This window comes from Pollachius pollachius (assembly GCF_949987615.1).
Source record: "Pollachius pollachius genome assembly, chromosome: 9".
NCBI classification, from domain to species: Eukaryota; Metazoa; Chordata; class Actinopteri; order Gadiformes; family Gadidae; genus Pollachius; species Pollachius pollachius.
In genome coordinates this window covers 8663692-8687377 of record NC_136942.1, presented here as the reverse complement: position 1 = coordinate 8687377, position 23686 = coordinate 8663692, and the positions used below count along the sequence as shown (strand labels likewise).

The following is a 23686-nucleotide window of genomic DNA, read 5'->3' as shown; positions in this document are numbered from 1 at the left end:
TGAGTGGCCTCTGTTTAGAAAAGCGCTTTATAAATGCAGTCCATTTCAGAATGGACTCCCGCAGTCCAACCCCAAACCCAAGAGATGTCTTCCCCCAGGGTGAAGCTCTCCACTACCTGGCTGGCGGTGGGGTGTGGCCGCACACACACCGGGTTCCCCTGCAGGCTGAGGGTGTGGAGCTGGCTACAGAAGGCCAGGTTCTGAACCTGCACCAAGTCGTCTACGTCGTTCCCCTCCACGTCCAGGACCTGCAGCTGGTCCAGCATGCTGAGCTGGCTGAGGTCTGACACGCTGTTGTAGGCCAGGTACAGCTCCTGGGAGTGGAGGGGGTTGGGGGTAAAGAGGAGATTGTCGGTGGGGGAAGAGATGAGGGTGAGGGGAGCAGTGTAGTTTTCTTCTTCCCTTACATTGTTGTTCGACTACAGCTGATGGAGGCTTGGATTGAACTGACCTATACGTTAATCATTTCCAAATGGCCAACCGAGGTTTAACACTATACAACTCTCTTTCTTATTATAACTGAACCATTTCTGAACCATTCAAACATTCAAGCTAAACCTAAACTTGCTGTAGGTACGATTTAAGAGCTTTTATTTATGTGTAGTTTGTAAGAAATTGCCTAGCCTCCCGTTAGCCATGAGTGAGTGAAACACGCTGTGATTTTTTTTGAGTTGAGGCCATTTCGATATTAGACCACACCTGGCTCATTTCTGACCAGAGGATCTCTTCCGTGATGGGTTCAAGAGATCCCTCCCCCTATCTAGTCTATCACAGGTGTGTGAAATGCAAGACTCCTCAATGGTGCAGAACCGTAGGGAGGTAGGGAGCAGAGGGAGATGTCTTTGGTGGCTCGGATTCAAAAACACCAAAAACATAACGCCTTAAAATGGACAATCTCCTTATCTTATGCAAACATGAATAAAAAAGTGACAGAATCAGTTTGGAAACACTGGGTGAAAAAACTAAACTTTAATCGCCCAGTGAGAGGTGCCTGGAAACATGACTGCAGGGGGAACCAGGGTCAGGCCTAGTGTCCCGTGTGGTGAGTCCTACCTTGAGGTGGGTGAAGGGGATGATGCCATCAAGGTCCTGGAGGCAGCAGCGGGACAGCCTCAACACCTGAAGGTGGGCCAGAGTGCTGCCCAGGTCGCTATGGAGACAGAGACCCGTTTCAGCTGGGGAGGGGGGGGCTGGAACTCCATCGGAGGAGGGGGAAGAGTCAACAGCAGTCGCCGCTCGGCCAAAATAGCTCCTCCCGGGGAAGTTCCCCGCTGGTCCCAATTCAATCCCCTCCGATTCATAACAGATTTAATGGCATGGGGGAACACACATCAACATGGCCGAGGCAGTAAAAAACTGGCTGAAGGGAAACACAATATTATGAACCAGTAGAAGCACAATAGAGGTTGTGATGAGGTTATGTTCAGTAAAGGAGTGACCCAAACTGTTTCCCGGAACTGTCTCTCCCTCTCCCTGACACGCACTCACACACACACACACACACACACACACACACACACACACACTTTTGGACCACAACAGACCTATAACACTCGGTCAGTGTTAGGGCAGGTCCACTACAGCCTCTCCAGCCAAACCCCAGAAGCCCAGAGCAGGAAATGCTATCAGAGAGTGTTGACGTCCGGCCGGCCCGGCGCGTCTCTGGGTGTGGTCCACAGCGTCCTGTCCCTTCTTTTTTAGCCCCAGTGACCTGTCCACTGGCAGCCCCCCACCTGGTACTGGTGCTGCGTGTGTGTGTGTGTGTGTGTGTGTGTGTGTGTGTGTGTGTGTGTGTGTGTGTGTGTGTGTGTGTGTGTGTGTGTGGATGTGTGTGTGTGTGTGTGTGTGTGTGTGTGTGTGTGTGTGTGTGTGTGTGTGTGTGTGTGTGTGTGTGCCTGTGCCTGTAGTCATGAAACTGGACGCTATCAGAGAGGTGGCCCTGGCAAAGGTACAACACCTCTTTGAAAACTTCCAAATCCTGCAAAATGTCTTACGGGACATGAAAAATAAAACAGTCCAGGCTGTCAGAAAATGGCTAGGGCAGAACTCACACTCTACCCGGGATCTCATCTTCCTCTCACATAAAGAGGGGGGGCTGGGTGTCCCAAACGTGGATGGGTATATACTGCTACCAGTCTGACACACCTCATCAGCATGCTCAACAATGATGATGCCACTGTCAGAGAGCTTGCCAGAGCTTCCCTCCTGCTGTACCTCAGGAAGAGGAAGGTCCCTCTGACCAAAGCAGGCTAGGACAGCTACCTAGGCTTTGGGAGGAATAGCAGCGGGAAACTGGACACACAAGCTGCAGGCTGCAAATCGTTAAATACCAGCCCATTCTGGAAATACTAAGGGACCTAGGCTACCAGTGCAAGCTAATAGTGTTTATTTTTGGCAGCTTGGGGCATGTCCACAACCGTGTTTTCAGTGGGTTAAGGCTGGCAGGGCTCTCTAGCAGAAAATCTAAACAATTAGCAAAGTTCTGCTCCATATCAGCAGTGATAGGCAGTCTGGCAGTGTGGCGCAGGAGATGTTTTTGGTACCCTTGAACAAAGACCTATCTCATCTCTGAAATATTTGAATCCTGTCACTTGTAATGTAATTGGTGGATTCAAATAAAGAATTAAAATGTGTGTGTGTGTGTGTGTGTGTGTGTGTGTGTGTGTGTGCGTGTGTGTGTTCCACGTCTCACTCTGTGTATGTGTATGTATGTGTGTATGTGTGTGTGTGTGTGTTTGATTGTGAATGTGTGTGTGTGTGCTTGTGCATGTGCGTGTGCGTTTGTGTGCATTTTTGTATATGTGCGTGTCCGTATGTGTGCGTGTGTATGCGCTTGCATGTATGCATGTGCTTGTGTGTGCGTTTATGTGCTTTATTGCTCTTATCTGCCTGATATTAATGACACAGCTGTAGTGTGATCAAAACGTCTAGGTGATGCGGTAGAATACAATTCCAAGAAGCGTCCCGGCTCATTGGCGGGTGAGAGACACAGCTCATCCATCTGTATCACTTTATACATATTATATATACTCACAATTATTATATTATATATAATGTATCACTATACATATATTATATATACTGGATTACTTTATATATATTATATATACTTGATTACTTTATATATATTATATATACTGGATCACTATATCATACATATATATATACTGGTTCACTATATATATATTATAAATATACTAGATCACTATATATATATATATATATACTGTATCACTATATATATATTATAAATATACCAGATCAGAATATATATATTTAGAGACTAGCTGAACATGAACCGATTCACTCTCTCTCCCTCAAGTCCTCTCATTCTTCCTCTCAATCTTCTCGATGTCACTTCACTATTACTCTACTATGTATATCATTCTAGGATTCATATCCTATGTTACTCCGTAGTTGACGCCTTGGGTGTTTGCTGCTCTATTGTCATGTCTTGTCTCTCACCGGGTTCCTATGAGAATCCTTTTTTCCTTGTCTGTGGGCGTCTGAGGCGCTGGAGGCAGAGTAAATCTCCCCCTCATGCATCATGTTCAATGTGTGCACCATCCTCTCTCCCGTCAGGCCTGAGTCCCCACGGGCCCCTACCGCCGGGCCCCTACCGCCGGGCCCCTACCGCCCGGCCCTCCCTGACTTCATCACTGCTGAAGCAGCTCCCTGACCTTGTGCTTAAGGCTCCCTCTCCTTCTTTCTCCCCTCTCCCTCTCTTTCTCTCTCCCTCCCTCCCCCTCTCTCTCTCTCTCTCTCTCTTTCTCTTCATCTCTCTACCTCTCTCTCTCCCTTACCTTCTCTCTCTCTCCCTTCCCCCCCCTCTCTCTCTCTCTCCCCCCCCCCCCCTCTCTCTCTCTCTCCCCCCCACCTCTCTCTCTCTCTCTCTCTCTCTCTCTCTCTCTCTCTCCACCCCCTCTCTCTCTCTATGGGTCTCTCTCTCTCTCTCTCTCTCTCTCTCCCCTGCGAGGACGGGCCGTGGTGGGGCGTGACGGACGTCCCTACGGACCCATCGCTGCTCTGGTTCCGATTACAGCTCTGCTCCCATCAATAGGAACCTGGAGGACAGCCCACTCACTCTGTGTGTGTGTGTCTCTCTCTCCCTCTCTCCCTCTCTCTCTCCCTCCCTTCCACTCTTCCTCCCTCTCTCTCTCCCTCCCTCCCTCTCTCCCTCTCTCTTTCTCACTCTCTCCCGCTCTCTCTATCTACATACTCTGAATGCCATCAGGGTCAAAGCTTAACAAGAGGAATAAGAGGAGGAATCAATATCCTAACATCTTCTTTGAACAAGATCTCCTTTAGAGAGAGGGGTAAAACATATTGGGAGAATAATCAAATAATTGTGTGAGATATATATTTTTGGTAGTGTTTGTTTGTTAGTGTAAGTTTTATTATAGTTTGTAACAGATTTTTCATTTGTCATGTTCTATAGCGTTTATTTATTAAATAAAGTCAAAAGTATTTTTTTCTGTTGGGGGGAGGGGGGGATTTGTGTGAGTGTGCTCTTGTGAATCTGCATCGATTCTGTCTGTTATTCACTGTTGACAACCACATGTGTTTCATCTAGCGCAGAGGGAGGGGGGGGGGGGGGGGGGGGGGGGGGGTGGGGGGGGGGCATAGCAGAGCACGCCTTCCCAAAGAAAACACCAAGCATCCAGCAGACAGAGAAACTAGAGGATGACTGATGTGCTGACTGCATTCTGCATGACTTTCCACTCACCGCACCGATGCCATCGCGCTGTTGTTCAGCCTCAGCTCCACGAGCCCGGGCAAGCAGGCACCTGCACGGAGACAAGACAAAAACGCTGAGACGTCTCAGCGTTGCACGTCACGCCGCCGCCTCGCCGAAGCTTCCGTAGAGGCTCATACCAACCGCCTGGCTATCCTCCAGCCCCGCCCAGCCTCCAGAAGAGCCAAACCAGGCAGGCAGCTGTGAGATCAGCCCGGAAAACCCACAACCTCGCCTCATGCCTGCACTTGTTATGCAATCCTGGATCTTTTGAGGGCAGATGAGCAAATTGAAGCTGCTTCCTTCCCCCCGTCCCCCCCCAACTATAATTATCAGCCAGACGAGCATGTTTGGAGGATGGCTGTGTGTGTAGAGTTATACACCTGTGAAACCTGTTTGAACTTCAACTTCGGAAATTAGGTTTCATTCATTCTGTGTTTCAAAGTGAAGCTGTTCTGTTTCTATGGTCTGATTGGGGATTATTTCTGAGATGGAAGGTTCCGGTCCCATGGCCCTTTAAAAAAAACAATTAAACGTCCGGACGTGTGGTATAACCTCATCGAACGTCTGATGACATCGCTTTTCACTGTGACTTGAAATATTAATTATAATACACTCACTATGTCAGCCGTTTTCAGTGCCTTGGAAAGCGATGTGTGAATGCGATGAATTATTAGTATAATACTTATCGTTATGATAATAAACACATTGTCGCCTCCTTACCAATGTTCCCCAGTGTGTTCTCCCTCGTGTCCACACAGATCTCCAGGCAGCTGATCTTGGAGAGGTCTTCGGTTCCACACACAGACCTCTGACATGGGGAGAGCAGAACAGCAGGTTCGACCCGTTAGATGCCAGACCCTGGAGACCCACCTCTCACCCACATCATGAGGATCTACGTATTCTAGAAGAGGGCCTCAGTCCACATCCAATGGACCTTCTTCGCCTGGTGGCCATCTTGGTTCCCTTCTCCTGGTTCTAAACACTAGCAGGAGCTCTGGAGGTGAACGTGAATGGCCGGTTAAAAAGGCCTCAGAGTGAGTTATTAGAGTTATTACTACATTACTTGTAGTAATTATTACCCAGAGTTATTACTACATTACATGTAGTGATGTAGCTACATGTAGTTACATGTAGTAATAACTACAAGAGGAAACAAATAACTACAGTTATTACTACATGGAATGTAGTAATAGCTGTACTTATTACATGTAGTAATAACTACAAAATGCACATTGATTATACAAGATTTAAGTAAAGAGTACACTTCTATAAACGAGTGGGGTAGAATGTGACCCTGAAGGATCTAGCATGGCCTCACGAGCATGGCTGGAGAGAGGGGGACCTCCACTCTGGGGTCGTCATGTCTTGCAGGGGCCCGGTTCAGGGAACCGGGTCCCGTCATCTCCGTGACCCGAACCCCCCGGCCATTACCGAGGAGTCTCTGGGCCGGGGGTTCTTCACAGCCACTCATCTCTTTAGGGAGCTGTGGTGAATACAGCACATTAAAATAGGCTCATGTGAGTCAATTAAGTGGCTTCAGTCTACAGATACATCTAATTAATAAATTGTAAAGGGGAACTAAACAGAAATGCCCGTTCCTTACCTTGACGTCAAAGCAAGGCGGAAGGAGAACCGTAAATGTCAGACAGATCCCACATCTTCATATTGTGGGCACTGTGGGCAAAGTTGTGGTTGACAACGGGGAGTCACTTCCTGGATACGGGGACGAGCGCCGCCGGGCTCCCTGGGAAATGTAGTCCAAATAATGTGTTGTAGAAAATAAAACACAGGGTTTATCAAACCGATTTTTGCATTTCACGTTCAACGATTTCGTACATTGGAATTTGATATATTTTTAATTGAATTCAACCGGGGCAATTCACCCAATGGCACTAAATGGCCTATATTCTGTCCTATTTTATAGCTGGCCACCCTTTTTCCAATGGGTGGCGTTGCATGTGAGCAGCCTCACATGTCGTCTGCATGACTGCTTGTTTACCACCATCATGACATTCATTCACCGTAGCGTCTGAAACCGAACCCGCCTGCAACGATCCTAGCAGGGGGCACCCACCACATGCACGGTGGTGACCACCGGGGCGGACCTCTGGCTGCTCGGTGGATCTGCTGGGCGTGGGCTCCACAGACCTCCTCCTCCTCCTCCTCCTCCTCCTCCTCCTCCTCCTCCTCATCCTCCTCTCCGCTCCTCGCTCATCAGGCGCATTGTTCAACGCGGGCTCCTTTTCCTAAGAATCCAATTGAATTCGCGTTTAGTTTATCCCACACGGAGGAGAAAGTGCTGCTTTACTAGAAGAAGTGACGGCGAGGGGCCCTTGACGTCAGCGAGAGCCGGTGGGCGACACACACACACACACACACACACACACACACACACACACACACACACACACACACACACACACACACACACACACACACAACAAGAGACCGCCGTTTATTTTATTTTTTATTATAAGCGACAGACACTGTCCGCGAGACCGCGTCGCCTTCTGTGGGAATCGTGGACATCTGCTTGTGGTGAGTACCCACTCTGTGTTTGTGTGTGTGTGTGTGTGTGTGTGTGTGTGTGTGTGTGTGTGTGTGTGTGTGTGTGTGTGTGTGTGTGTGTGTGTGTGTGTGTGTGTGTGTGTGTGTGTGTGTGTGTGTGTGTGTGTACGTTCAATCGGGATGGCTGCTGTTTAGATGTTAAAATGTAGCACCGTGGTGTGGTGTGTGGTCCGGGGATCGACGGGGATCGCCGACCCTCACTTCAGATGTTATTGTGCCACCGACCTAGGAGCGGTCTGCTCGGACTATAGCCTCATAACTCATGGCATGGAGTAATGTGGTTCCTCAGTGTTGGAGCTGAGCGATCTCATGGTGGATCATGATCAGAAGCAGATCAGAGGTCTTCTGGACGTTTCAGCCCTTTATTTTTTCTATCCTTTGGTGGAGATTCGTCTGAGTTAGGGTGTGCACAACTTGGCCAACGAGGCGATCATACGTCGGCGTTCACCCCTCTCTGTCTGCTCTCATTTGGAAAGTAAAACCGAATGCATATGCATAGACGCCTGAGTGGGAGACGTCACGTCAAATGTGAACAATACACCGGATTCGGTTTCCAATGCATAAGCGAAGTAGTGCAGCAGTGTTGACGAGGGAGCAGGGTGACGCCCCGTCACACGGAGGACGGCCGAGCGCAGTACTGCGGAAGTTGCATTCCAGTGCAAGGCGTTATTGGGACCTCGGTGGATACTATCTCGCTGGAAGCGTTCACTTGCAATGCACATGCAATGCTTTCCACTTGTTTTGCACAAAAGAGAGCAACACATAGTGGCGTGTTCATGTTGGGGTTGAGGGAGTTGGCGAGTAGGGGCCATGCAACAGCGTATGACCGGCGGCTGGGGCATTTCCTCGGGGGAACTCGACGCATCGTTTTGGGTGTTGCTGTGGATGCTTTTGTTTAATGAATGTCAAATCGGTGTCTGATGACGAGTCACTGTGAATACAGTCTAGGATGTGTGCCGAATCGACTACTTTAGGTGAACTGTCTGCTGTCACGGCAATGGTGATCAACAACAACGCTCGGGAGAAGTACAGATGTTATGCTGTCAATCTTTTTTTTCTGGGTTTTTGGTCTTGCCAAGTAGCTTTATTCAAATTATATTTGAGGCTAGGATTGTTAACATTCGATTCTTGTTTACATCTCATTTAAACATAGTGAAGGATGGCAAATCCCCCGCTATTCATTTACAATAAGGCATGCTTTGACACCCTCTGTTATGATGACCCTACTACACATTTATGAACAGCACATAGAACAGCCTATATGTTTTACTCAACAAATGATACATTACTTGGCGAACGTGATTGACAATTTTAAGTTAACAGTGGTATTATTACCAATTTATAAAAAATGGACGTGATCATTTCCTAGGCCCGGGAACAAATTGTCCACGTTGCTTTGGGACCCATATTGGTGTGTTTGTGTGTAGAGCTCTCATTTATCATTACACACACACAAACACGCACACACACACACACACACACACACACACACACACACACACACACACACACACAGAATCACACACACACACACACACACACACACACAGATAAATTAGGAGATTATTGGCCAAGTACTAGTGGGACGTCTTCAAAGTGTTTAGCTTGTGAACCTAATGGCTTTCAACTAGAAACTCTTTGTCTAGGGGTCAGGGGTCCCAAGTCATTTCATCATTCTGCTGCCGACGCCAACTCACTCTCCAGTTGAACCAGTGACCAAGTAGGCAAAAGGTCACACACACACTCACACGCATACAGACACACACACACACACACATGCATGCATGCACACACACACACACACACACGCACGCACGCACGCACGCACGCACGCACGCACGCACACACACACACACACACACACACACACACACATTTAGTAACGTTCACAAACTCTTCTCATCGGGCTCATTTATTCAATAGACAATGTTTAACCGTGGATTTTGTCACACAGTTATAACAGGAATGTGATCGATTGAGATGGATGTGTTGTGTTTATTTTACCGTTCAAGGCGGCAGACACAACTACCTTCAACATCCCTTCTAGGAGAGCCATGGGTGTGACTTAGTTTCCCTCACACTACACTGCTACACCACACGCCTCCGCCTGTTCAGTGATCACGTTGGACGCATAGAAAGAATGGCAAGAGGCTAAATTCAACCTCCCATAAAGGAAATTCTGAAATGGATGAAACATGGTTGAAACCGATTATTTCTGCAACAAATAAAGCAATATTTAAAATATATACACACACACACCACTTAATTACAGAACACATTTCAAACATGGAAGAATAAATATATTGTGCAACTTTTGACGTGTATACATCTTTTAATATTTTCACGAGGAACAAAATGGCAAGTATTTTTCCACGGCCTGTGGGCCCTTTGATTCTGAGGGCTATGGTGGGGTATGATGTCATAGTAAGGAGGAGGAGTGGGGGGGGTGGGTTCGCTGGGTTGATGGCGGCTCCTTCACTCTCTCAGTATTGGACTGTGATATGTCCCCCGAGAGGTTCCCCTTACCATCATTGGTCCATTATAAATCTATTATCCCTGCTTGTGGTTCTGCCAGCACACTGCCTTTCATCAATTAAGCTCTTAAACGCCGTGCTGCATGCACACTCTCCTCTCTAACCCGTCCTTTCTTTTAACGTGTGAATACAGGTTTGGTTTTTTATCGTGTTGTTTTATCGTGTTGTTTTGCTGCTATTACCCCTCCATAAACTGAAGAAGAAGAAGACATCCAAAATGGTTTCCAAGTTGACGGGATTGCGTCGCAGCAGAAGTTAATTGTTTTCTCAGGATGTTTCATGCAGCACAATTGGGGGGACATTGGTTGTGTTGAATAGGTTTTGTGTGCGTGTGTGTGTGTGTGTGTGTTTGTAGTTGCGTGCGTGTGTGTGCATGCTTGTGTGTGTGTGTGTGTGCGTGCGTGCCTGTGTGCGTGTGTGTAAGGCTACCCTCTTGGTACAAGCAGAGCTCTACAGTTTCAAAATGAACTGTTAATTCTCCCAGACTGGAGGTGGGGTGGGCTATAAATATCTCTCCCCTCCGTCCGCCCAAAGCTAAAGAGAGGGAGCAGCACAGAGACTGTGTGGACAAGGTAATGGATCGGCCTGTGAGCCTTTTAAAACAACATCTAGTGTGTGGTCTCTCTTCAGGTGTTGTACGGAGACATGATCAAAACCTGCTGCCCTGGTTTTGAATTAAGTCCCTCATTCAGCCAGCCTTTTCCCGCTCCCGGCTGACAGGCAGAGCGCAGGACGGGAAGGCAACGTAAAGCGGGTTCTTCTACGCGGGATTCATCATGTAAATATGACACGGCCCTCGTATGACGCGGTATAAACGTAACAGCATCTGGTTGACTGCTGAACTTTAGCTAGTGGCGATGCTGATAGCCCAGATGTATATATATATTCCAGAGCTGAAGTCCAAAGCAACGCCCTGGCATTACAAAATGCAACGTTTTAAAACTGCTTGCGTCAGGGATTGACGTAACCGGTCAATCCCTGTACACCTCTGTGTGCGGTTTCTTTGTGTAAATCAGGTGGAGTTCAAAGATGGCCGCCAATTTTGTCTCCATATGTAGTATTGTACGGGTGGATTATTAATTAGCCAGTGACCTGATCTAGTTTTACGAGACGTTTTGGAGCCAGGGCTCCCTAGGTCTTCAGAGTAGCATGGCTATACTGGGCAGAACTGACATACACTCACAATGAGCATGAACATCTCTGCTCTGCAACGGATGGGCCCGTTCAGCGTTTAAAAGGCATGCTGTTGCAGACCCGCCGTATGTTTGTGTATAGTTGGTGTGCAGTAGTTCTTGAAGCCATAGTTCTCCTTTTTATGTGCTTTGTGTTTTAGTATGTGGTTAGTTTGGTATTGATTGAAATGTGTATTGAGACCAATGATTTTTTTTCTTATTGATGGTATCATATAAGATTATGTAGCCGGCAATATATATATATATATATATTACTGGCTCCATTTATATATAAAAATGAGTATAATTTAGTTTGTGTGTGCTTTTGTGTGTGTGTGTGTGTGCGTGCGCGCGTGCGTGCCTGTGCGTGTGTGTCATGCATCGCAGACACGGACCTCCCAAGACCCAACTGCCATGACATTTTTGTTTTTGTTCTCAAGGCTCAGAACAGAACTAAAATAATGATTTAGATGCTGAATTCTTTCCTTTTGGCTCTTTGGCCCGGTCTCTCTAGTGTTAGGGGGGACCACGGGCTGTACCCGCGCCTGGGTCTGCCCTGCACACACAGCACCACCTCTGTTTATCTGCTGGAAGGAGGTGGGGGGAGGCTAGCTGGCTAGCTGCGTGTCGCTCTCGCTCTGCCTAGCGCAGGCACTCACTACTATGGGCTGCCCTGAACATACATTAGCTTATTTTATTTACAGTAGGGAAAAGAGAGAGAAGACAGGGCGCTCAGGGCAATCCCCTCGCTGTTGTGCAACCTGTTACTGTCTCCATAGCAACACTGTTACGGTCTTCTGGGGAACACTGTTAAAGTCTCTGGGGCAAGACCATTCAAGTCTATTGGACAACACTGTTACAGTCTCTGGGTAAAATATTCCATTCCTCTGGGCAACATGTTACAGTCTGCTGGGCAACATGGTACAGTCTTCTGGGCAACATGTTACAGTCTTCTGGGTAACATGATGCAGTCTTTGGGGCAGCACTGTTACAGTCTTTGGGTAACATGTTACAGCCTTCTGGGCAACATGTTATAGTCTGCCGGGCAACAGGTTCCAGACTTCTGGACAACATGTTACAGCCAATCTGGGCAACATGTTATAGTCTTCGGGGCTACATGTTACAGTCCTCTGGGTAACATGTTACAGTCTTCTGGGTAACTTGTTACAGTCTTCTGGGCAACATGTTAGCCCTCTGGGTAACATGTAATAGTGTTCTTCTGGGTAACATGTTACAGTCCTCTGGGCAGCATGGTACAGCCTTCTTGGTAACATGTAACAGTCTTCTGGGTAACATGTTAAAGTCTTTCGTGTCATATGTCAACACTGTCATTCAACTTTGGTTTTCGTAACACTCTCAAGATTATCCTAATTTTGCTTCTTTTTTTATCTAATCACTGTATATATTTAAATGTAGCATAGAATGGTGAAAACAAGAACCAAAATTCAGAATAAAATTTTTAAATTTTTTTTTTTTAAAGTTTGCATATCATCACCTATTGTGTACTTTTTCCTCTAATAAATGGATTGGTTTTAGTTTTACTTTGACTGACTGACTGGGGGAGAGGGTGTGAGTGGCTGGCAGAACATATTCCTGCTTTGGGATGGAAAGTCTAACAGTATATCTGTTCTTACCTGGAGAGATGTCTTTCTTGTTGACACATGGCCGGCCTGCAGTGTGCTTCAAGGCCACGCTGTCTATAAGAGACATACAGATGTACACCACTTTGAATGGTCACAGTGGGCACCAGGAAAGAAAACGTTGTTCAGTGTTCCACTTTACTCTCTCTGCACACGTTTCCATCGTCCAAACGGTACAAAGAAGCCGCCCACCGTCAACCATGGATGTGCTCATGGTGACAATGCTGTGATGTCTACAGCCCCTCTGGTCAGGACACCCAGACAAACAGCTGGGTTAGGTGTTGGAGCAGGTGATGGGATTTTAGTGAGTCACACCTCGTCCCTAAAGCAGGAGGAAGTCGTTCTGTCTTATTTACCTAATCTCCTTTCTTGGAATTTGACCATGGCCCCCAGACTCCACAGCTGATAAGCATTGTAGTCACAACTATGTGATTGCATGTTGTCCGGCAGCACAATCACTACATTTTTAACAGTTGTAGCATTTTCTTTATTTTTTCAATTACAGGCCAATAAGATCAGATTTTTGGAAATTCCCGACAGGTTCCGAGTTATTTAATATAAGAGGCATGCTGGAAACACCAGCACTTCCCCATAGAGATAAATTGGAAAGCCAGCCAGCTGACACATCTTTCTCAGAGACGGCCTGCGTCATTTCTCATCATTCGTCATTAGTCATAGAGGTTAATTGTGATGGTGAATAGTGACAACTGTACGGATAATTACCCATCATGATACCTTATGAATTAGGGTTTTTTGCTATTGCTGTTTTTCTCCAATGTTGTTTGAAATGTGAGTCGTATGAATATGATGTCAGCTTCTAGTAACAGCTATAGTTAGTCGTTGTTTTCATTAGTCACAGTGCATCCAAAAGTATAACCATGTAGACTGATCTGAGACACACACACACACACACACACAAATACAATCACATTCACACATACACACACACATTCACATTCACACATATACCTACACACACACACACACACACACACATACACATACACACACCACACACATTCACAGCCATACACACACACACATACACACGCGCAAGCACAAACAAACACACAGACACACATACATACACATTCACAGACATACACACACACACACACACACACAAACACACACACACACATACACACACAGACACGCCCCTCTCTTAATACTTGCTCTCCTCTGGCTGCTCAGGGCTGTGGCGGGCTGGAACACAGAGTACCTTCAGCACATACTTCACATTCCTCACTTAGGTTCTCTAAACTCTGCCCACACACACACACACACACACACACACACACACACACACACACACACAAACACACACACACACCCCATGGGAAAGACACGTCGGGGCAGTCCACGGCTCCCGTCAGACCTTGTGACCGTTAGCATAGGATTCCATTTGTGTGTGTGTGTGGGTGTTGCTAACACATGCTAACCATGTCTCTGTGCTCCTGTGTCTCCTGCAGTGGTGCGCGTGGCCAGAAGCAGCGGTGAGGATGACGGAGTATAAGCTGGTGGTAGTGGGGGCAGGAGGTGTGGGGAAGAGCGCTCTGACCATCCAGCTTATCCAGAACCACTTTGTGGACGAGTACGACCCAACCATCGAGGTACGGTGCCCTACTTTACTGTCGGGGTTCACATGCGTCCCAGTGGCAAGCATTGCTGGGGAAGTTACTTTCTGCCATTTGACAAGTAATAAGTTACTTTACAATATTGCTTTGGGTTTGAAGTAATGATTTATAAATGACTTGTAACTTTTGCGTTCATTTGAATGATCAGTAGTAGCCGAATCAACTTTCAAATTATGCATCTTTGTTTTTTAACTTTCACCCTGATTAGCCCACTTATTACACTGCTACACAAAATATAACAAAAATACATTTATTATTTATTTAAAAAATATATATATATATATATATAACATTGCTTCCACAAGAAAGTCTGTTACAGTTGGATTAGCGTCCATAGCAACGGTCTTGTATCCATAGCAACGGTCTTCTATACAGAAATAACAGACCGCTGAATGCCCTGTTGGACCAATCAGAAACCAGTATTTAACAGAGCTGTGTAATAAAATACTGTGATAAAAGTCACACATTACAGTATTATATTACTTTCAACCCCAACGCCCTTGCCAAGTCACCTGAAAACGTTCTTTCACCCATCGCCTCCCTCCCTCCCAAGACTATGTTACACTGGCTGCAAGTTAGACTCCACCTGTCAATGTTCAACCTCTACGGGTCACTTCATGCTGATGGTGTAACAGTCTAATGTGTAAGGCATATTGGTCGGTTTGGCAAGTGAAGCTCCTTACGCCACAACGCAACGGAGGAATGGTTTCCTGTACGCGCTGTCTCTCGGCGGCACAGCCTGCTGTGGACTGCTGGGTGTTAGTGAGCTGTTAGTGAAACCAGATGTTAATGAGATCCTTCCACTCTTGTCACGTTACCCAACAGGTCTCTAAGTTAACGGTCGGACCCATTGGGGCTCGATGCCAGCGTTCAAGTCTATTTCTCAAGGTTACGCAAAAGGCGGTGGTTCACATTTCATCATGAGAAAGTGAAACAAAGATAGAGCAACAGAGAGACAGAGAAACAGACAGAGCGACAGAGAGAGAGAGACAGACAGAGAGAAAGAGAGAGGGACAGAGAGATGGAGAGGAAGAGAGACAGAGAGAGAGACAGACCTTGCTTTCTTTTTGACCCTGTCAGCCATCTTTGTTTTTCTCCACGCCTGCCTCTGAGTGGACAATGTCCTGTCTGTGTGTGCATTCCTGGCCCCCGTGTTCCCATAAACAAAGGGACGGCCTCCCATGTTAGTGTGGACATGTGTTGGAAGGCTAAACATTGGCTAGGAGGCACGTGCGTGCATGTGCGCGTGTGTGCTTGCATGTGTGTGACTGCGTGAGCACAGGCACCTCCATGCACTTTGACCTCAGCCTTAAGACAAGCTTAATGTTTACCGAGCCGTAGCAGTAGCACGTGTTTGTATCTACTGCAAAAGATTGTTCCTAATGTTGCTGATGCTTGCTCGCTGCCTTGTTTGATCTGGAACAATCCCTGGCCCGCTGGCCCAGGAGAAAGCCATGACCTGAATGCTGTATGTGGTCCAAGCTGCCAACGCCACAGACCTTTGAGATGTTTAAAAATACAAAGATTGAAAGCAGTATTTCTGAAATTAGGGGGTGCTTGGGACAAAGAGCCATGGTCCAGTTGGAGCTGGGTGGGGGGCTCACAACGTACCAAACACAGAAATCTCAGAGCACACCGAAATGGGGATCACCAACTCCAGTGTGCTCAGAGCTGTCAGAAAGACTGAAGCCGTGCACTACAGTGCACTACAGTGGAAAGTGTTGTTTATGACACACATTGACAAAGTGTACAACAGTGTACTACAGTCTTGTGTACTGTACTTTCTCCTGCCCACATTCAGATTCCAAGCAACTCACCTCAATCCCCCCTTCCCTCTGAGAAGCAAAGGGCACTGATACCCCTGTTGGTCCCAGTGAGGAATGAAAGATAAGAGGGGACCCCACCACCTTCCCACTCCATACTCCCCAGTGTATTTTGAATGCAGCTTGCGTGGGGGGGGGGGGGGGGGGGGGGGGGGGGCGTTCACCCACCCAGCTAGCATCTAGAACCAAGATGGATCCAAGATGGACGATTGGCAAATAAGGTCCATAGACGGTAAATGGGCGGGTTCAAGGGGGAAGTGAAGATTTGGATTTTGACGTAAAATATATTTGTTAAATATTAAATACATTAATTGTTGTTCGGAACAGAAGTGGACTCCCTCAGTTTCATCCATTTCAAACACCCCTCGGCCGCTGCAGCATTAGCATGGTGCTAAACAATTATAGTATATTATTGTATATTATCTTATTATTGTATTAAAGTATATCAAGGGAGATAACGGTGGTTCGGGGGTGCTGGTCAAAAGGAGGGTCCCGGGACCGTGGTGAGGAGGGGTTCTGCGTGAGACTAAAACGCTCCTACCCCCTCTGGTTCTGCAGGACTCGTACCGGAAGCAGGTGGTGATAGACGGCGAGACGTGTCTGCTTGACATCCTGGACACGGCTGGCCAGGAGGAGTACAGTGCCATGCGGGACCAGTACATGAGGACCGGCGAGGGCTTCCTCTGCGTCTTCGCCATCAACAACACCAAGTCCTTTGAGGACATCCACCAATATAGGTGAGGGAACAGGGGGGGGGGGGCTTTTATTTTGAAAAATAAGTGAGTTAGTTAGTCTGTTAGTCATTTGAACTATGTTATTGGAAATAAATAAAATGCGATAAAAACGTCTGCTAAATGCCCTTAATGTTAATGTAAAGATAAATGTAAGGGTTCAAGCCTTATTGCGTGAATTTAAGTCTGAACATGTGATTTATATGGCGGGAAAACATATCCAATGAGAGGGGTTGAATCTCAGGTGTGGGACACTGAATTTTAATCAACATAGGCTATGGAACGTTTTAAGTTGTTGACGAGGACACAAGGGTGTGTTGTGTGTGTGTGTGTGTGTGTGTGTGTGTGTGTGTGTGTGTGTGTGTGTGTGTGTGTGCACCTCTGCAGTAGCGCGGTGATGTCATTCTGAAGCATTTAACACGGCTAAAGAAAGCTTAGCCTCCTGAGTGGAGGTTTACGGTGTGCTGCCAATGAAATCAATCCAGACTCAATTAGAGAGAGAGGGAGAGAAAGAGAGAGAGAGAGAGTGAGAGAGAGAGAGATAGAGTAGGAGAGAGAGATAGGGAGAGATAGAAAGGGATAGAGAGAGCGATAGGGAGAGTTAGAGAGGGGGAGGGAGAGGTGAATGGAGAGAGAGGGAGTGAGAGAGAGAGTGACTTCTGAAGCCAATATTCTCTCCTTCTCGTTGATGTTAAAATATCCACAAGGAGGGGAGGACTAGTGCGTGTGTTTACCTCACCGGTCCAATGCGTAGCAGCATCTTCTCCGCTCTCCGGCCTAACATAGCTGCTGACATCATATAGGCAGACCACACCACAGCCCCTAAATAACACAGTGCCCTCTGGTTGACATACAGCCCGTCTGGTTATTTCCATCCATCGGCTCTTGATCTATAGTTAGTGAACGCAGAATCTGGAAGAATCTCCGTTGCAGAATGTGATCCTTGCCCAGAATGCACCTGGCCGTAAAGTAAAGGCACCCCGCTCTGACCAGAGGTTATTTCCAGTGCTCCCAGCGCACGCCCCAGCACCGCGGTTGTGTTGTGTGTTGTGTTGGGTTGTATCTCGGGTCACATGTGGGCGTTGACACCAGGACAGGAGCGTGCACGGGGGAGGGGGTGAGCACGGTTGTCACCGCTGAGAGACGGAGGAGCCGCGCACGTGAAGCCGTGCACGTGAACTTCACAGTGAAGCAGATGAGGGAGAGGAGAGGAGACTGATAGATCTCACCCAGTGGCCTGCTCCATCTGCTAGCTGACTGAATGACTGGCTGAATGGTTAGCTGGCTGGCTGGCTGGCTGGCTGTCTTGTGGGTTATTTTGCAGGCTGACTGAATGACTGGCTGAATGGCTGGCTGTCTTGTTGGTTATTCTGCAGGCTATCTGACTGTATGACTGGCTGGCAAGCTGACTGACTGTCTGCTTGTTTGGTTGTCTTGCTGGCTGGTTGTATTTTGGCACTTGCAGCTAGAGAGCGATGAGGTAATGCTGCCTGTCCCCGCCCTCCCTCAGCAGTGCAGTAGTACAGCAGCCCGGAGCCCGAGGACTGCTCCTCAGGGTCCTAGTGCTCCCTGGTGCCGGGTCCCCGGGGCTCCAGCTCCACTGTTGTTTATCACACACAAAGTCTCACGTAAAAAACACTCTTTTATGTGTAACTGAATCAAGGCGTGAGATGCTTATCTGTAAAGGAGCTGCCCCATTAAAATGTTACGTCCACCAAAATATTACTAGGATTAATTACTCCGCGCCGCTGCGCTTTTAAAATGATTCACAGAACGATCGCATGACAGCCATGAAGATGAACCGGGCCGTGAACAGGGACTGACGTGAGCGGGTGGTGGTTGTTCTTCCTCGACAGGGAACAGATCAAGCGGGTAAAGGACTCGGACGACGTGCCCATGGTCCTGGTGGGCAACAAGTGCGACCTGCCGGCCCGCACGGTGGACACCCGGCAGGCCCAGGAGTTGGCCCGCTCCTACGGCATCCCCTACATCGAGACCTCGGCCAAGACGCGACAGGTACCCGCCCGCTGCCGTCTCAGAACCAGTCCCCTGCAGAATCAGGTCCCTGCAGAATCAGGCCCCTGCGGAATCAGGACATTGCCGAATCAGGCCCCGGCAGAATCAGGCCCCAGTAGGACCCGCTCATCCTGGGGGGCGTAGAACACGCTGTCGAGTGTTTAGCGTTCACTGGATGTGTGAGTGTCCGACCCTGCTTCTTCTGATCGGCACACGTAGGCTTTAAGGAGGACGCGCCGACGCTCACCACCGCAGTAGGGGCGTCGATGCGTGTGACGTACACGTACGCAGGAACGAGCGCTATTGGTCGACGGCCGCCCACAAAGCACCTATGATCCGTCACGGAGTCGCATTTTTAATTTAGTAAAATAAAAAACATATCGGCCATTTTAATTTGAGCATTAACCCAAGGACCCAAGGCTTTTTATTTTTTTTCCTTCCATCACTGGGATTGGTGGAGCGGCGACGGTTGCCACGGTAACGCTCCCCAACCCGTGATTAATGAATGGACGCAGGGAGAGTTGCCGTCAGCATTAGAAGTGACCTCCATTCAATTCCCCTTCCCGAGGACCATTTACGAATACAACTGTTTTCTCCTGTACAATTCTAATCTTTTACGTGTGTGGGTGTGGGTGCGTGTTTGGGTGCATTTGTGTGCGTGTGTGCATGTGTATGTGTGTTTGTGTGTGCGACTGCATTTCTGAATGCATGCACGTTTGTGTGTGTGTGTGCATGCATGTGCCTGTATCTATGTGTCTATGGGTGTTTGCGGGCATGTGTGCATGCGTGTATGTGTGTGTGTGTGTGTGTGTCAATGTGTGCATGTGTTGACCAGGGAGTGGAGGACGCCTTCTACACGTTGGTGCGGGAGATTCGACAGCACAAGCTGAGGAAACTCAACCCGCCCGACGAGAGTGGCCAGGACTGCATGAGCTGCCGCTGTGTGGTGTCATGATGCACTGAAGGTCAGAGCACCCCTCTGCAACTTGTCCCTGCACCCACCCCCCACCCACCTCTCACCCAGTCTGGTTTCCCTCAAAATCACACGCTGGCTCTGCACCCTATCCCTAAAGCCACCTCGCACCCACCCATCCGAGTGTCCAGTATGACACCAGTATGAACCAGTATGATCCCACACTGGTTCTGAACCCAATCCTACAGCCACCTCGCACTCATCCCAGTGTCCAGTAGGTTCACACACTGGTTTCTGCACCACAACTCACCACTCACTCTCAGTCCATTTCTTGTGTATTCCCGAATCCAATGTGGAAAACTTTCTGGTCTGGAGACTTTAGCACCTGACCCGTCAACAAAGGTCCGCTTATCCAAATAATTTCAAGTACTGCTGACGAAAAAGAATCACATTTAAAAACGTAGTCCTGATCTCACTGCTCAGGCCCAGAGCACCGCTGAGCCACTCTGACATTCAATGTTGTAGATCGTTCAGTGTTCAATCCTGCGTCTTAACCTGGTCCTCTTGTCCCTCCCAGCTCCCCCCGGGAGTGGCCGGGCGAGGGACAGACGTTCCCGCGCGTGGACGTGGCAGCATGGACCCCAGAACGGCTAGCTTACACCGCCCTTGTGAAGAAACGTTCTGGGAAAAACCTGAGGAGGAGAAAGGACCCTCACAGAAGCATACTCACAAACATAAAAAAGAAAAAGAAAACGAAAGTACACACATGTAAAATATCGACGCCAGAACTGATTGTACCCTTGAGAACTCTTTACTATGGAACGGACGAAACTGGATTGTGTTGGCTGGCAGTTCTAGACCCCCCCCCCCCCCCCCCCCAGCCCCAACCCTACGCCCACCACCCGGCCCTGCTTTCTAGTCCATGTCTGCCCAGGAGCGTTGCCACGACAAACTCCAGCCCATCCCCCCCTCCCCCTGTGATGTCATGGGCAGCTCCACAGGATCCTGCTAACTTATTGTTTTACGGTCTCAACACTGGTGTTTTTGTTTTGGTGGTTTGGAAAAGGATGTCGGCAACAACACACACACACACGCACACACACACACACACACACACACACATAGACACACACAGACACACAGGTAGAAGCTTCAGGCAATGGGTCTACTGGACAGGCCTGTGACCGTAAGGGTAGTGCCTCCCTCAGCCCACCTGCCTCACCCCTGACACCCAGACGTCTCTCTCTCTGTCCTGTCCCCCACCCCTGGCTCCACTGGAAGGGGGTGGACAGAGTCGGCTCTGAGTTTGGCCAGACACCAGACACTGTGGTCATGTGACACTCGGTTCATCTATAGAAAAACATATGACCATCTGTCTGATCATATGGATCTGTTTCTTTGTAAAATGGACTTCCTTGCATCGCTTGAGGTTTGGAGATTAATTTCCTCGGGACGGCGAAAGAAAAAGGCCTAATTTCCTGATTTATTTTTAATTTCCAGAATTTTATCAATTCCTTTTTTTGGTTAGACGTGCTTTTGAGGTGGATATACTGGTTGTCATAGATACAGTTTCAATGTGTATGGACTTTTATTCCCGTAATTAAGATTCTCCCTTCAAGATTCACACTGGTCTACCCAGGTGTGCACGCTAACGTGTTTGTAGACTAATTATCGTAAAGGCTTGTGTGTGTGTGTGTGTGTGTGTGTGTGTGTGCGTGTCTGTGTGTGTGTGTGTGTCTGTGTGTGTGTGTGTGTGTGTGTGTGTGTGTGAGGTCTGGTGCAATAGCATTGTTTACTGTCCTGAGGTCAAGGGATCTGGAATAAACCATCTCTTCTCCCATTTAGTTTTTTTTTCTCTGTTTGTTTTTTGCTTTGGTTTTGGTTCTTCACTTCCTGCGAGCATGCAGAGGTACAGCACATGACATCACCTGCTGTGACATTGACTGTTTCCAAACCGTCTGCCTTTCTGAACGACGCCATGCCAACACGACCGCTCAGACAAAAGACTGTGACTTAAACCAGGAAAGCGACCGGTGTGGTTCCCTCCTGCTTCTCTTCTGTCCCTCCTTCATCTAGATGCGTGCACGATGAGGACTCTTGTGTCGGACCACAAGGTAAAACCGCACGGGCATTAGTCGGCTTTTAAGGCTCAGGAATTCTTTCGGGTCAAGAAAAAAGTCCCATTTGTCCTTTTCGTGTGTTTTTGGGGCTGCCCTTAAACCCGAGGGCAGGCCCGTCATCAGCACTGGGGGGTGGGGAAAACGCCCTCTGTTTGATTTTTTTCTGCCACACACCACAATATCCTCAGTCTGCTTCTCTCTGTCTGCAACGGGCACCTGGGCTCACCAGAGGAACAGCAATTTATTGCTGCAAGATCTCTTTGGGGATGGATGTGAAATACCGTGTGATGGATTTTGGATCATGGGGTGTGCACTGCTTTATTTTTTAACATTCACTAACCTGTCCGCCTCCTGGGTTCATCTGCTCACTGCCTCCATGTCGGTGGTGGTTCCTTTCTCGTACGGGTTGGTGACTGGGTCCCTCACATAGGTGCGAACCCCGCTCCGGGACTATATGGCTGTGTGCTCTGTGTTGTATCTGTTGGATTCTGTGTATGACTGGAAAGGTGGATAAGTGGGAGACCTGCACTGTACAGTATAGTATTAATGTCTAAACAGAGAAGATCTCTACTAAGCCTTCACTACACCAATAGAAAGAGTTCAATATTTCCTGGGGCACACAAGCACCATTATTTTGTGTTTTGTAGTTTAAAGAGCGATAGTATGAGAATCTCTCAGAGTTGATCCGAAATAAATATGGGGAAAACAGGATTTTTGGTTAATTAAGTGCAACTTCTGACCCGTCGACTTTTTGTTAGGATTTACAGATGAAAGCCCTTGTCATTTTATGTATTCATAATAATATAGTTGAATGCGTCTTGTAGGCTGAGGGGTCATGGAGGTGTCGTCAAGCAGGAGTCTGTCTCGGTTAGAATCTGATTTGTACAGCAAAAAAATAAAACAAGTTTGTCCCACTACAAGAAAAGACTTAAAAACAAATCATCCACTAATTCTGTACATCGTGAAGACTGTGATAATGTTGTCTTGCTGAGTGTTCTGTGAGGTTTTGTCAGCCGGGATGTAAAATGAAAGGTCTCTTGATGGATTTCAGTACTGACGGACGATTCAGCAAAAAAAAAAAAGCCATGTGTTTAAATTAATTTACACAATCTTAAAATGATGGATTTCTTTCGACATTCCTAATTGTATAGAATATGATTACATTTTTTAATGGCCTTTTAAAGTGAGTTCAAATCGGTTCAACTTTCTCCCCAGAAAAACAATTTTGTGTTAACATACTGACAGCCATGCCTTTTTAATTGCTTATCTTTATAAAGTAGAACAGACACAAATCTATGCATTAAATTCCCAGTACATTAGAGAGTTTATTGTCGTTGTTGCAACCGGAACACCCAGCCAGAAAACCACTGCTATATTTGGGCAAGCATGGCTTAGACTATATTATGGACCATTTGGGAATTTGCACAAGGTGGTCTTGAGGGCTTGTTTCTCCCTTGCAAACTGTGGAAAGAGGAAATGTCAAAGGAATTTGGGAAACTGTCAACTGTTAACTATTTAAGATGTATTTACTCTTTAACATTGTGGCAAATGTATTGCAGGAAAGAATTAAAGATGTCAAAAAATGAATTTGATGTGGTCTTTTCCTCAGATTTGGCTTTGCTGCCACCTATTGGACACAATTTATAACAAGTATTACGCTAATTATTGTTTAAATCAAAATTTAAAAGCATTGAAAGAGGGAGCGAGGGAGTGGTAACTGGAGTCAAATACTCAAGAGTCGGATAATATTTGTGTAACATATATAAATACAATTCACTTGAAGCAAATATTGTT

At 47.4% G+C, this 23686-nt stretch overlaps 1 protein-coding gene across 3 annotated transcripts; it reads left to right on the top strand.

Annotated features, from left to right (window-relative positions):
- Nucleotides 1-6952: 6952 nt before the first annotated feature.
- LOC307080782 (GTPase HRas) lies at nt 6953-23475 on the top strand. Of its 3 annotated transcripts, none has more exons than XM_079743679.1 (7): nt 6953-7090; nt 7222-7276; nt 14125-14265; nt 16671-16849; nt 18700-18859; nt 19695-19824; nt 20350-23475. In XM_079743679.1, the coding sequence occupies exons 3-6, from the start codon at nt 14155-14157 to the stop codon at nt 19812-19814; spliced, it is 570 nt and encodes a 189-aa protein (XP_079599805.1). In that variant the 5' UTR covers nt 6953-7090; nt 7222-7276; nt 14125-14154; the 3' UTR covers nt 19815-19824; nt 20350-23475. The 3 variants fall into 3 exon arrangements, with proteins under 3 accessions (XP_079599805.1, XP_079599806.1, XP_079599804.1); XM_079743680.1 differs by having other exon boundaries at nt 7216-7276; XM_079743678.1 differs by having other exon boundaries at nt 6953-7276.
- Nucleotides 23476-23686: the final 211 nt, after the last annotated feature.

What these genes read in the sequence shown, in the direction of transcription:
- LOC307080782 (XM_079743679.1), top strand. Translation starts at nt 14,155, where the DNA reads ATGACGGAGTATAAGCTGGTGGTAGTGGGGGCAGGAGGTGTGGGGAAG. An exon ending in AGTACGACCCAACCATCGAG is followed by an intron (nt 14,266 to 16,670) that starts GTACGGTGCCCT and finishes CTGGTTCTGCAG; the next exon opens with GACTCGTACCGGAAGCAGGT. An exon ending in CCTCGGCCAAGACGCGACAG is followed by an intron (nt 18,860 to 19,694) that starts GTACCCGCCCGC and finishes TGTGTTGACCAG; the next exon opens with GGAGTGGAGGACGCCTTCTA.